The sequence below is a fragment of the Silurus aristotelis genome, assembly GCF_946808225.1.
Source record: "Silurus aristotelis genome assembly, chromosome: 15".
NCBI classification, from domain to species: Eukaryota; Metazoa; Chordata; class Actinopteri; order Siluriformes; family Siluridae; genus Silurus; species Silurus aristotelis.
This window is the reverse complement of record NC_139588.1, coordinates 13,100,915-13,114,959: the sequence shown is the minus strand read 5'-3', so window position 1 is coordinate 13,114,959 and position 14,045 is coordinate 13,100,915. Positions and strand designations below refer to the sequence as shown.

General features: G+C 35.5%; 1 protein-coding gene across 16 annotated transcripts in view; it reads right to left on the bottom strand.

Annotated features, from left to right (window-relative positions):
* The window catches only part of plcb1l (phospholipase C beta 1-like), a 102,594-nt gene that overhangs the window by 20,078 nt on the left and 68,471 nt on the right, over positions 1-14,045 (bottom strand). For all 16 annotated transcript variants that reach the window (XR_014536863.1, XR_014536864.1, XR_014536865.1 and 13 more), the window contains exons 9-20: positions 13,453-13,619; positions 9,782-9,928; positions 7,943-8,100; positions 6,837-6,919; positions 6,386-6,470; positions 4,566-4,740; positions 3,313-3,399; positions 2,519-2,586; positions 2,162-2,258; positions 1,921-2,005; positions 1,356-1,480; positions 147-301 (exon numbers count right to left, since the gene is read on the bottom strand). Coding sequence is in view for 11 of the 16 variants with exons in the window: in XM_083562094.1 (XP_083418220.1) it covers positions 147-301; positions 1,356-1,480; positions 1,921-2,005; positions 2,162-2,258; positions 2,519-2,586; positions 3,313-3,399; positions 4,566-4,740; positions 6,386-6,470; positions 6,837-6,919; positions 7,943-8,100; positions 9,782-9,928; positions 13,453-13,619 (1,432 nt within the window). In the remaining 5 variants the exon portion in view is untranslated. The remainder of the gene's footprint in view (positions 1-146; positions 302-1,355; positions 1,481-1,920; positions 2,006-2,161; positions 2,259-2,518; positions 2,587-3,312; positions 3,400-4,565; positions 4,741-6,385; positions 6,471-6,836; positions 6,920-7,942; positions 8,101-9,781; positions 9,929-13,452; positions 13,620-14,045) is intronic.

The following is a 14,045-nucleotide window of genomic DNA, read 5'->3' as shown; positions in this document are numbered from 1 at the left end:
GTTGATGTGAACAATATGATATGAAAAGTTTATATCATAGCAGTTTATCAGAGCAGCATAAACTCCAGGAAAGCTGATATCAGTAGTGGAATCAGAAAAAGTATACAACGCAGCATGCTCTGTTCTACAATCATTTAAAGTATTACCTTTACTGAAAGTGTGTGAGCTACAATTCCATCCACTGTGCTCTCAGTGAAGGGGTCAAAGTTTTTATCAGGCCTCCTCATAAACTCGGGTTTTAGCCTGTAGCCACATTTTCCATTGTACTCATACATGCCCAGGTTCAGCTGCATGGCCAGATCTGTCAAGTAACAAAAGAGAATAAGGAGCCATGACATATTTCCAACTGGACTCACATTTTCTCACAGATTGTGCCCTATCTGGAATAAGATCTTAAAAGTCAGTAAAGTTTATCCCAGGCTTGAGGGGAAATAACTTGGCACAGGGACTGTTATCCAAGATCTAAAACTATGCTCACACATACAGCAAAGATTGTGACACCCACTAATAAGTTACCAACAAAAATATGACCCCTAATAATTGATTATAACATTTTATGTTTGACATAACTGTACATACATAAATACACAAATCCTTTGCATGCTATTTGCATAAAGGAAAGTGGTTAAGGTGTTAGACTGTGGACCAGAAGATCACTGCTGGGTGTCTGCGTTCTTGATCCTCATTTGCTCAGTATATAAACATTAATTGTAAATTAAGAGGTAATTGTAAGTCGTTCTGTATAAAAGCATCTGCAAAATGGCATAAATGTAAATGCATATACAATTTACATGTACTAATAATGATGGAGTGTTGCTTGATCGACTATATCGAGGAATTACTGTAAAGCAAAATGTAAACCTTACATAAAAAAATTTAAGGAGCTGGTAACCTGCTTATATTCAAAGAAAATTAGGCCAAACAATGTTATTTAAAAAAAAAAACAACTTAATGCCCCAAGGCGCAAATTTAATTTTTGCTCACAATTAACATGTTTAATTTACAAGCACATTTAATTTAAAGCGCATTATTTAAGTTGTCACTGTTGGGCTCTTGAGCAAGCCCCTTAACCCTCTCTGGTCCAGTGGCACTCTATCATAGCTGACCCTACGGTCTGACCCCAGCTTCCTAACAAACTAGGTTATGTGAAGAAAGAATTTCACTGTGTTTTAATATATATGGGGCAAGAAAAAGCCTCTCCACTTATCTGATGTGTAATATTATTTTATTAACATTTACTTTTACTTTGGCTGACTCTAAAAGAAAAAGAAACTGTAATTGAATTAGGAGCATTCTGATACTATAACCTTAGTAAAGCCCTGAATGCTATTTGCTTACTTTTACAGTTAATGTACCTATTGACTGGAAGTTCAGTGCCACAAGTTGACATCCAGCATTCCAGAACACCTGAGGCATGTAGTTGGAGGAGTCCACTCTTGTGCCTTTGGGGTAGATTCGACTAAGCTGTAGTTTGTTATACCTGTGTGATCTAAGTTATGGAACAGCAAGCATTAAATTCTTAAATGACTCATTTTTATTATGCCATTTTTCTCAAATTCACAAATCTGACTAATAAGTGTTTTAATTTTTTGTGTCCAATGTGCAACATAATAATTTAAGCAGAAACAGATTTCTAAGTTTGTAAAGAAATACAGTAAAACACAAGTGATAACTTTTTCCCTGGACATTCCATAACAAAGAATGTAACTATATACAGCATTAGAGCACTTTGTCAATGATTATTTTCCTGTAACTACACATTCTGTTTAGTTTTTATCACATGCTTAAGCCATCCACAATGCTAGAAATGTGAAGCAGCAGCTTGACATCCTCAGTCACAAAATATAAATGCATTAATAAATATTAATTCATATTGGTAAATAAATTAAATAAATTGTAATCAAATTGCAAAAAGGATACTCCACAAATTCCACTGGAGACTTCGTCAGCTGCTCTAGTGCCTTTGTCTCCACAAAAGATGACATGTGATAACTTTTATTCGACTCTGTAAAATAAGATAGTATAGATGTGTGGGTAAAATTAGGCTTATGACACAGTTCATTTGCAGCATAAAGCCTGTTGTGTGCCTGATATAGCACATGATGTACAATACTAAGTATATTCGATTATTATCTTAATATCAACTTAATAATCAACTTACTTTTAGAAGCTTCAAATGAGCTGAACTTGACTGGCTGGACATAGTTGACTAAATTGGACATCTCCTCTGTGGCAAATGCTTCACTTCCCGCTGTCCCCTAAAGAAGATGCATATTAGCAGTGCGCTCCTATATTGCCTAATACTGACACAGCTAATCCATGTTTACAAAAGACTGCTGAGTGCATGAATATCCCCTATTAAGTGCGTGAGTTGTCAGATAATTGGGAGTGACATGAGAGGGTATTGTTTGTAATAGTATACAGTTTGTTTACAACAGTAACATTTTTAGTACATATTGCATCTTAACATATTTAAATCCTTAGTAAGCTATTTAAATACACAGACAGCGGTGTCTACCTCATCAATGGACTTTTTACAGTCATCATCTTCGTCATCTTCATCATCACTTTCTGCATCAAACTCACCTGATGACAAATTAATTTAAACGTTAACATTTATTTGTGATCTGAATGTCATGCATATCGTAACGCTATATAACAGCTAAAAAACAAACAAATATTTTCACACATCATGTCAATAAATACATCAATCCTAAACTTTAAACTAAATACATTCACCCATAGGTTGATTTGCATTGTACCAACACAGCGTCCTAATAAATTATTTCTAAGCTTTTAGAAGTGCAGCATGAAAAAAGAGAAATAATCTAAATGATCATTACTGGTATGTTGCTTGAGAACGCTAATATATATAATTATAGTATTATTTTCATTTCTTATTTATTCAGCTGACATATAGAGTCCTGACATAATTCACAGTAGGTGTGCAGTGTTTTTCAAAAAATACGTTTTAACTTTGTGTTAAAGTTGTATAAGTTGCATATTATAATAATATCCTGATGCAAACAGACCACCACCATAAATTGTATACATGGTGACTGAAACCTTGGCAAACCTTCATAAATTTTAATAACAAATGCTTTTTTGATTTCTAGTGCTTACTGTATGTATCACAGTGTACGACCCTTCTAATAAACCTTATATCTGTATAAGTTATATAAGTATATGAAGCTTGTGTTTTTTAATGAACTCCAAAGGCAAAATGTTCAATAATGCAATTTCTAGAGAACTCTTCTTAGTATAGCTATTTTCATGTGTGTTGGTCCTCGTGGTAGACTAATGTTTACTCACCAATATATTTTCTCCCCTGTAGTCTGCTGTCACTGCCTGTCTCAGAGTTTGGCTGACTGGAGTCCGGCATGTCATGATTTGTAGAGCCTATAAAAAAATTCCAGGTCATTCCCAATGCAAAGACCAAAACCTTTCCAAAAAGCCAAACCCTTTCCCTTAGGATACTGCTAATGTTTCCTGTAGGATAGAGTTTGAAAACTTTATTCCTTTTTTTTTTTTTTTTTTTTACTCAAAATCATCATATGTTTTTACATAAAATTAACTGGTCATATCACCGGTAAAATTAGGAAAAAATAGCTTTTTTGGGGATATAACTTCTGCAGGCATTTGTACATGATCATGGTGTACATTTTTTATTTATTTTATTTTACTATTTTATCAATTCCGCTCCTAAGAGAGAGTAAAAAAGATACAGAAGAAACCAAAAACCAAAAAAGGATAAATGAATAAATTACTAAACAAGTAAACACACAAATACACAAGTAGACATTACACTATTGCAGACTCAAAGAGACTCAAGAGAGACTCAAGAGAGTCTTTTATATGCTGCTTTATATGCATTATACTTTTGTGTTAGAGACTCAAGTCACTTTTGTACGTCGCTCTGGACAAGGGCGTCTGCTAAATGCCGCAAGTGTAAATGTAAAATAAAGCAACTAAAAGAGAGAGAAAAGAGTATGGAAAACATTAAAATGTAAATCAGTCTACAAACTAGACTGATCTTCTTCTAACTAAAGTCAGTGGAAGGCTTTAATTAGTGCATACTGGAATACTTAAGAGACTCTTATTCCATCTGAGTGGATTCTTCTTGGTTATGTGTTAAAGGTGTCTGTCCAGCAGAGGGCAGTATCACTATAGTGTAGCAGATGATGCGTTTCATCGACGCTGCTGATTGTGGCTGAAAGCTAACGGTGAAAATATTGACCAACATGCCTGCTATTACTCACCCTTTGAGGATCTGAAGTCAAATGCATCCTTGCTAAAAAGTAATTACAGGCTTTTTCTATAGAGGAAGCCAAAATACAGATAACCTAACTACAAGAGTGTGGAGCAACTCACCTAGGTTCTGTTTAGATCGATGGTATTCAGAATAAGGTTTCTGTCCTGTTTTACAGAACAATTTCACAAAGCAGCCATTATATTTTCACATGTAAAACCTATATAGCTGTTCCAGTATTAAAGATCCCATTATTTCTTCAGCCCAATAGCTAATGGTAGGTCTTAAGGTGAACTGGAATAAAAAGTATAAATACCTGCGCTTGGAGATGACGGCTCACACACACTAGATGAATCGCTGTAGGTATTAGAGGTCTGCTCACAGAGCTTCTTTTTTGCGCTGCCCTCATCTTTGTGGGAGTTCTTTTTGTTCTTGATGAGAATTTTCCCTAAGAGGTCCATTGGACTCGGCAAAGGATTTCCTGGTTCCAGCTGAAAACAGAGGTGTGTAAGACTTACTGAATGTTATTGACTATTCTAACTAACTATTCTATAATTAACAAGCAATAGATGTACAATCTAACAATTATAGTCTAGCAGTTTATACATCATATTACATCAACGTATGAACTCATTTAAATCTTTGACGGGCTCGTTAGGTCTTTTTTTTTACCACATAACAGCGAAAATCTGTTCAATTTATTGACCAAGAACCTTTTTTTTCCATTTAGCCTAATTATAAACATAAAAATAAATCATTAATTTTTAGCATTTTGAAAGGGTTCAAAGCCCAAGACTTTGTGCTGCAAGTCTTAACAAGGTTAATATATATATATATATATATATATATATATATATATATATATATATATATATATATATATTATATACATATACATATCTAAACTCAACTATACAGTGCCCAATGTCCTATATCTTGTTTATATATATATATATATATATATATATATATATATATATATATATATATATATATATATATATATATATATATATATATATATATATATATATATATATATATAAAACAAGGTATAGGACATTGGGCACTGTATAGTTGAGTATAGATATGTTTCTATGAAAAAGGTTTGCATTTTGGACACAGTAGTAAATAAATTCACATTTAAATGAAATTTTTGTTTAACTTAATTTATAGTATAATAAAACAGAGAGAGAGAGAGAGAGAGAGAGAGAGAGAGAGAGAGGATTTTAAGAGGTGTGTGTAAGGGGGAGACTCATAGCAATTAACTTTATCCTATTCCCAGATCTTTCTGTGTTGTTTTCTAAGGGAATAATCAGGTACAAATGTCTGTCTCTTTAGTTCAGTTCAGATTTTACAAAATGCTGTTTGTGCCTTTCCATTTGCTCTTGGGAAAAGAAAAATAACTTAGATCTAAAGCCCAATACGCTTTTCACAGTTGGACAGTTGGCTTGGCTCTGGCAGACCAAGCGAACTTCACATGTTCTCTTACACAAAGGCCACAGTGACAGTGCAGCCAAGATACAGGCCGTTCCTACTGCAATAAATCTACCAGCACAATGAGTGTATTACCGCAAGTCATTCACAACCTTCTCTAACGAGAGAAAGAATGGGGATGAAAAGGGGAAAGCAGTTACGTAAGGACAAGTGACGGGGGCTTAGAGTTCCTCTACAGGAGCACAAAGCAAGCTTTTGACTGGTCACTATGACAACTGTGGGAGGGGTGGGATGGGTATAGATAAAGGTTCGCCAAGCACTAGCATTTAGATCAGCTAGTGGCATATTTCCATTTAATCTGCACCAAGCAAACAGTCCACTGCACTGTGATAACCGTGTGGCGGATTGAGTACACTGATTCCAGGGAGTGTATGATTGGTTGGAAAAGAAAACAGATCTAAAATAAATGTCATGATTTCTGTTTCGTGATTTTGAAGATTTAAACATTCATTTATGCATTTAGATACATAGCATGAACTGAGAGAAAAGCTATTATCAAATCAAATCAAAATAAGGCATTTTATGCACGTATGGTGGCCAATTTGGTAATGGATGAGATAGGTGTGCATCTAGACAGCTTCTAGAATGAATACAAATTCCAAATTCATCCTTTAAGTAAATTTAAAGTTGTGAACTCACTGCGTATTTCTCCAGTGGCTCTGTAAGCAGAGCATCTCCAAATATTGATCTGCAGTACTCAGCCATCTTACCTTGCTGCTTGGGGCTGTGAAAACAAGACAAACAAAAAGACTATCAGCGCCACAGTCATGACCTCACATACATTTACATTAACTTCCCGCTCTCTGACAAAAGACAATTTAATTTGTTTACCTTGACAAGACAAAACTTACTTATACATCTGCTCTCAAAATTGCATCCCATGACCAGTGCATCTGTCTTCTATAACTATTTAATCTTTTATATATTTTCTATGTAACTCTGATCTGGAAAACTATGTGCACCATAGTCGCATCACTGAAATCATTACTAATTGCTTACTTGTGCCTTATCAAATGATTACAGAAGAACAGCATGGTCTGAGAAAATGAGAATTGTGTAGCCTGAGTGGTGGGAGTGCCTTTTTACTTACGAGTCTACATGGTTCTCAAATGAAAGAATGACAGGAAAAGGAGATGTCTTGAAAGCACTCTCAGCAATGGCCTCAATCACTTCCTGAAAAAGACATGTGGCATTGCACAATCATCATCAAGCCTCAAAACCCTTTCCGGACCAACCATGGACCCAGTACTGCAATGATGAATGCTGATAACAAGATATTTCTAATGCCACTCCAGATGGAAATGCATTCTTATTACAAGTCAATCTTTGATGCTTTAGCTGTCTAATCAGAAGAAGGAGTTTAGCTATGATGACCTAATAAGAGAATGCAAATGATCTCCATATATATATATATACTCTGTACATGTGGGACTTGGTCACAATTCATCCCGAGCAACAAGGTGGGTTTCGTACAGATATGGTAAAACGTCAATTAATATCTGGTTGAATATGAATTGTGTATGTATTAAACTAGCATTTCTAAACAAAAGGATACAAGAACATATACTCTATGGTCAACAAATTCATTTGTGATGTTTTGCTGACTGATATCCGTTAAATTTGTTTAAACCTTAAAACCCACATTACAGGTGGTTGAAAATTGGACTGAAAAGGCAATATATATAAAAAAAAAAGAGGTGCTCAAAATGAACAAAAGACATTAAAGTCAGCTATAAAGTTAGTCTATAAGCTATTATAGAATTGTTATTTAAAACATTAAAGATCTTCCTGTGGGCTCACCACCTGCAGGAGGGACCGTAAGGGACGGTGCTGTAAGGATTGGGCAGCAGTCGAAGGCGGGGGCCTGCTTAGACTGCTGCCCCCGCGACCCGAATTACGGAAAAGCGCGAGAAAATGAATGAATAAATGAAAGATTAAAGATCTGGTTGGTGTAAAACAGATTAAGTGTAGTAAAACGTTTGCACTCAACTGAATATATTAGGGATTTCTTCTCGCATGTCAGACCTATTTTTGATTACATATCCTCTAGTCCAATAAGTGCCATAGTGGCATACTCTCTGCCGTTTGTCCCAATATCCCAGCACACAAATACACCTTCCTCTTACCTCACTTACTGTCTCACAAGCTTAAACCATATGGTTTGTGTCCCCACCTTCACTGCTAATGTTAATTCACCTTAAAGGAGATCTCGGTCGTCATGGTGAAGCCGTGGGTGATAATGGGTTCCTCCTCGGCCGTGCGTCCCTTCCAGCAGTCCAGCTCCACACAGCGGCAGCCTGACAGCAGCACCTGCCTGTACATCTCCACTGAGGAGTTTCCTGCCAACTGCCCCGCTGCATAAATCACACCCACACTCAGAACCCAGCAAAGCCACCGGAGCACATATTAAGTGTAACATTATAGCACCTGAATACAAGACTGATTCAATTTATTACAAAAAAAATCATTTCTGAGGGAAATATGCAATTTGTTAAAAGAAATACCATTAAGTTTAATATGCAGGGCTATACATTGCAGATAACATTGTAAGAATTTTGACATGTCTTGGCTAAGTTAGCTGAGTTTGTAAATTCAAATTCAATTTTATTTGCTATGAAGAAGTAGAATGTCTATAATTTTCAATCAAATAGACTATATGCTACAATTCGTAAAAAGAATAAAAGTAATGAAGCCACATTACCATCGTAAGCAAAGCAATTATTTCCCGATTAGAAACAAAATACTACAGCAGAGAAGATGAAGCCTAAGAGAGATATTAGGTCATTTTTCAGGCAAAAGCCTATTAGTTTTTTTTCCTTTTCCTCGGAAAACACATTCCATCTTTTCAAGTAATGTTTGATCTACATTATCCCCTAATAACTGCTTGCAAGTGCACATTCTTTTAATGTCTTTATCTGGAAAAAAAATCAGTCCGTTAGGGCAATCAGATGAAGTATTTAACGACCCAGTCCATTAGAAAAATCATTTGTTGAATATTATCTGTTAGCTCATTTTCTTTTACATTTCTAGTTATATTATTCCTTCTATAGCTATATTTCCTATAAAGATCTAAAACACATATTCTGTATATTATTATTATGTAGATATCTATAATACATAGAACACATTAAAATCTTTGCAAATATAAAATAATTTATTATAAAATGTTTAATGTTTAGCTGTAAATTTCCATGCATAAAATGTGATTTGCTTTTTGTAATGATTTCCTTGTGTCAGTTTTAAGGATGTGTCCTAGACGCAGTTAAAAACGTCTCTTAGCTCTGGTCAAGTCATTTTTAATGTCATGGAAAATCAAATTTAATGCCCACAATTCAACGTTACGCTACAAATATTTCTGGCAAAACATAAAACAAACAAGCTTTGAGGTTAAAAGAGGGCATTTATGTTTTCTCTTATTACTCCATTAAATGTAAGAGAATGAAAATTATCATTTTTAAAATTAGCTTCAGGACCATTTTTTACCTATTTATGTACTTAAGTAATTCTTGGATTATTTTACTCGATGTACTAAATACATCAGAAAATAAAAGTTTTTGATCTTTTTTCAATAATTGTTACAATTTTAAGATATTATGACCTTTATTTTATTACACACTATGCCATAATATGTCCAGCTTCCAATTCAATCATATTTCTGTGTAATTACTGTCTAATTATTGTTTACTAATGTTTACTACTATTACTATAACTACTTTCATTACAAAATGGTACAAATTCAATTTGTATGATTTTAATGACTCTGCAAATAAGCTATTACAATGAAGCAATAAAGTTGTTGCAATGAGAAAGAAACCTGAACTGAAAATGAAATAAGATTCAATACAGTATAAACCATTTGTGAATGTTCACTGATCTATAATACCCATAGTATTATTTAAGTGCAATTTAATTGTATGTTGTTCAGCATGTATACCGTACTGCTTACTGGGTTTGAAATTGTTTATGATTCAGTCCTGTTATAGAAATAAGAGAATGAGAGACAAGCTAGAGATGCACATAGTCTGCTTCACTGACCTGTGAGGTAAGTGTTGTGTGAGGAGTTGATGAAATAGTGAGACAAAGGAAGTGTCATGTCCTCACTTTGGTCCAATTTTTCAAGAGGGATGATGCTGTTCTCTTCTCCATTTAGATACCTGGCAAAACCCTCCACAGAGATCTGCCCTGAGAAACAAAGCAACAATTTTACTTACTCTTTTACAACACTATCTGCAATTAAATAACTATTGAAAACAGTGTGGCTCATGTGCAGAACTTTAATTTAGTAGTATTGAGTAGTATTTCATATTAATATCTGGATTAATTTTAGTAGCCATTTCCTTAATAATTGCACATTTTTGCTGTTTTTGTCTTTCAGCCCACAAAGAACATTCCAAATTTGATAATATTGTAAGATGCTTAACAAATACTTTAGAAGTAAGTTCTCAGTTCTTGATTAGTTTCCAAAAAGAAGATCAACATAAGGAATTATAATCCATCTCAGAATGAATCCAGCTATCATAGTTTATATCAATTATCAAGACAAGAGAGTCAAGTCCAATGACAATCTTACATGCAACATGTTCCTCATATAAAGGCAGCATTATCTTTGGTGTAATCATTTTGACAAGAATACCTGACTGGACTGGTGAGAAATGATGGGACGTTATATAAAATAGTTGTGATTTCTAGATCCTTCATTTTGTATGAACACAAATGGAAGCTGGCAGCATGTACTTTATAATAACCTAGCAATGACAAAATGTCTTGTACTTTCAAATAATTAAGGAAAGAAAAAGTTTAGTTTCCACTGGATACTAAAATCACAATCCTGATAACACTTCAAAAGCAACTTAGCAGAAATCTAACACAAGTAATAGACCAATTAGTGTGATGGTCAGTGACAGCCAGTGACATCTCCTGGGAAGAAAAAATCAGCTGGTTCTCAACATCTCTCACCTTCAAGTTTCTCCAGGTAGAGTTCCAGTGTATGGGAGATCTCCTTAGTCCCTCTGGCCACTTCACATTAATTAATGGTGCCATGCACTCGGGAAGACTTCCAAAGCCTAATTAACAACGTTTTTACTCTGACATATGTCTAGTGGTTAAGACGCAGCGCTCTCACCGCTGCGACCCGGGTTCGATCCCCGGTCAGGGAACCATCCCCAGCCACTCTCAGTGCCGGTCCCAAGCCCGGATAAATTGGGGAGGGTTGCGTTAGGAAGGGCATCCAGCGTAAAAACATGTGCCAAATCAAACGTGCGGAGGATCCGCTGTGGCGACCCCTAACGGGAGAAGCCGAAAGAAAGTTATTTTTTTACTCTGACATATGAACACAGTCTCAATAATGAGACAATGGGGGTGACTTTCATCTCAGAAGAACATCACCTTTTTAGCCTTGTGAGAGTAAAAGCCGAGGATGTAGATCACACAAAGAGTTTGTGTGATCGGATTGGTTGTGGCTTGGCTTAACAACAACCGCCACAGGTATTGTTAGCCAACAGGGTACCAGTGGAAATTGGGCTACTGTTAGCCAAAGGAGGAGAAAGAGAGGAGGAAGACATCTACAGGGTACATAGGGTGATGTATAGTATATATAACCTGAAAGAGATTGGGGACTGTAAGGTGTTGGCAGGAAACAGTGTAGCTAAACAGCATCGGATGGTGGTCTGTAGGATGGCTTTGGAGGTGAAAAAGGAGACGAGTAAGAACTGAAAAAGAATAAGATGGTGGAAACTGAAGGAGGAAGACTGTAGTCTGAGATTCAGGGAAGAGGTCAGACAGGGGTTTGGTGGTGGTAAAGAGGTGCTTTGTGATTGGGCAACTACTGCAAAACTGATAAGGGAGACTGCTAGAAAGATACTTGGTGTGACATTTGGGAAGAGAAAGGAAGACAGAGAGATGTGGTGGTTAAATGAGGAAGTGCAGGAAAGCATAAAGAGAAAGAGGTTGGTGAAAGAAATGAGAAAAGTAGAGTATGAGAAGAAGGCAACCAGTAAAGAGGGATGTGCCAAAAGGAAAATGGCATATGAGGAGCTGTATGAGAAGTTGGACACAAAGGTAGGAGAAGACTGACTGGCCAGGCAGAGGGACCGAGCTGGGAAGGATGTGCTGCAAGTAAGAGTAATAAAGGATGGAGATGGAAATGTTTTGAACAGTGGGAAGAGTGTGTTGAGAAGATGGAGGGAGTATTTTAAACAACTAATGAATGAGGAAAATGAGAGAGAGAAGGTTGGGTGATGTGGATTAAGGAGGAAGTGAGAGCAGCGATTTAGAGGATGAAGAGTGGAAAGTTGGTAGGACTAGATGACATAATGGTAGAAGCATGGAGATGTTTAGGACAGATGGCATTGGAATTGTATAACTAGATTGTTAAAAAATATTTTAGAAGGTAAGAGAATTCTTTTGAAGGGTGAGAGGAAAAGAGAAAGAGGTGTGCTGGTAACGATTCGACTTTAGGGAAATAAAGTTGGTCAGTCACACCATGAAGTTATGGTAAAGAGTAGTGAAGGCTAGACTGAGAGAATAGGTTTCTATCAGCAACAGAATGGTTTCATGCCAAGGAAGAGCACTAAGGACGCAATATTTACAAAAGTTTATAAGATGGTGGTGAGATCTGCTATGTTTACTTCCAACTGTCGTCTGCTCATGTTATCATAAGCTTTATGGTTGACCAATCTTCAGGTCTGGTCAAAAACTAATAAAGAATACTCGTGCATATTTCCTTTTCTTCCTTACACCTTTCCTTTTTCCTTACTTACACTCTTTCATCTTGTTTTTCTTTCATTTATGTGCTATGTGTACACAAGTTTTACAGATGCTTCTTCCAAAGGTATGGATAAAAGTACCAGCTCATTAAAGAGTTAACAGGAATTTAAGACAAGCATGTAGAAGCAATGTTATAGAGATGGCAGCAGCAGTGCCTCCAGAAGCAAAACATGCAAACATGCTTCAGACAAAAACTGATTGTGTTAACCAGAAAGTTTTGTTTACAATATTCTTCATTATTATATTCAATATTTACAATATTTTCCATGGGTTTGCATTTATGTAAAGTAAACTTTGGATTTGGCAGCTACTTAGAATAAAATCAGATGCATGCTCTAAATAGTATTGGCCCTTGTACATGTTAAAAAAAAAAATTTTAATCCATGCATCATTTTACATAACATTAGAGAACATAAACATACTAGTCGTTACACCAACCAAAACCAGAAAGAACATGGTTGGATCTTGTGGATTATCAGAAAAGATCTAAGAAGGCAAGTCACATTTCAAGTGGTGTTGCCTAGGCAGTCATCTGATGGCTGATGAGTAGGTTCTCAGCTACTCAGACTACTCAGACTCAGTATTTTCTCAGACCTACCTTTCACTGTTTACTACATAAAAAATACAATACAATAAAAAAAATAAAAAAATTAAATAATGTTTTATATATATATATATATATATATGAAAAGAGCAATGTGGAAAAACCCAGTTTATTTAAAAAGATTCTTCTTATTTACTGTATGTGGTGAGTGTGTGCTAAATAAATTTTCTTTTCTAGGATATGATTTCTCAACAGGTGATCATTAATGTTTGTGTCTGAGTTTTAGTGTGTTACAAAATAGTATTAATAAATGTTGCCTTATACCTAGTTGCAGATATTTGTTCATATCATGAAAGTATTTCTGGGGTATACTATTATTTCAGGTGGCAGCTCTAACCTCTTTGATAGAGCATGGTGTCCGGTTCATACTTCTCCACCAGAGCCTGCACTTGCTCGGGCTTCAGGGGAGGGTACAGGATCTCGTTCAACCGAGGGTCCCGCTGCTTGTTGTTGATGAAGTCAGTCATCTGATCTACTGTGAGGTATGGCCTACTCTTAGCACCACTATAGAGACAGAATAAGTGGCAGAGTGATAGTGTAAGTAATACAAAGTCCCTGAAGTACAGCAGAGTACCAACAGGGAGCTGTCAATAGAGATGATGAAACACAGTCAGACAAAATGCTGCTCAAGAAGAAAAAATAGGGATTTGGAATTTAGATTTTATATCACATTAGTCTAAAGTTTATCATTCAGTTTACTAAGAATATGTTGACTAGTTTGTCATAAATACAGTTTAAATAATAGTTTTATACGATATTCTATTCATTCTGATATGCTATCATTTTAACAGCAGCAGCCTATTAAGATGGACTTGTATGGCAATTTTCCCACATAACTATTAATAAATGGTTTATATATGTGTTATTTCTGATATGGTGAGGTTTTCTGTATTATCCTTTCCCCAGTGTATGACTTTATAAAGTAATGTA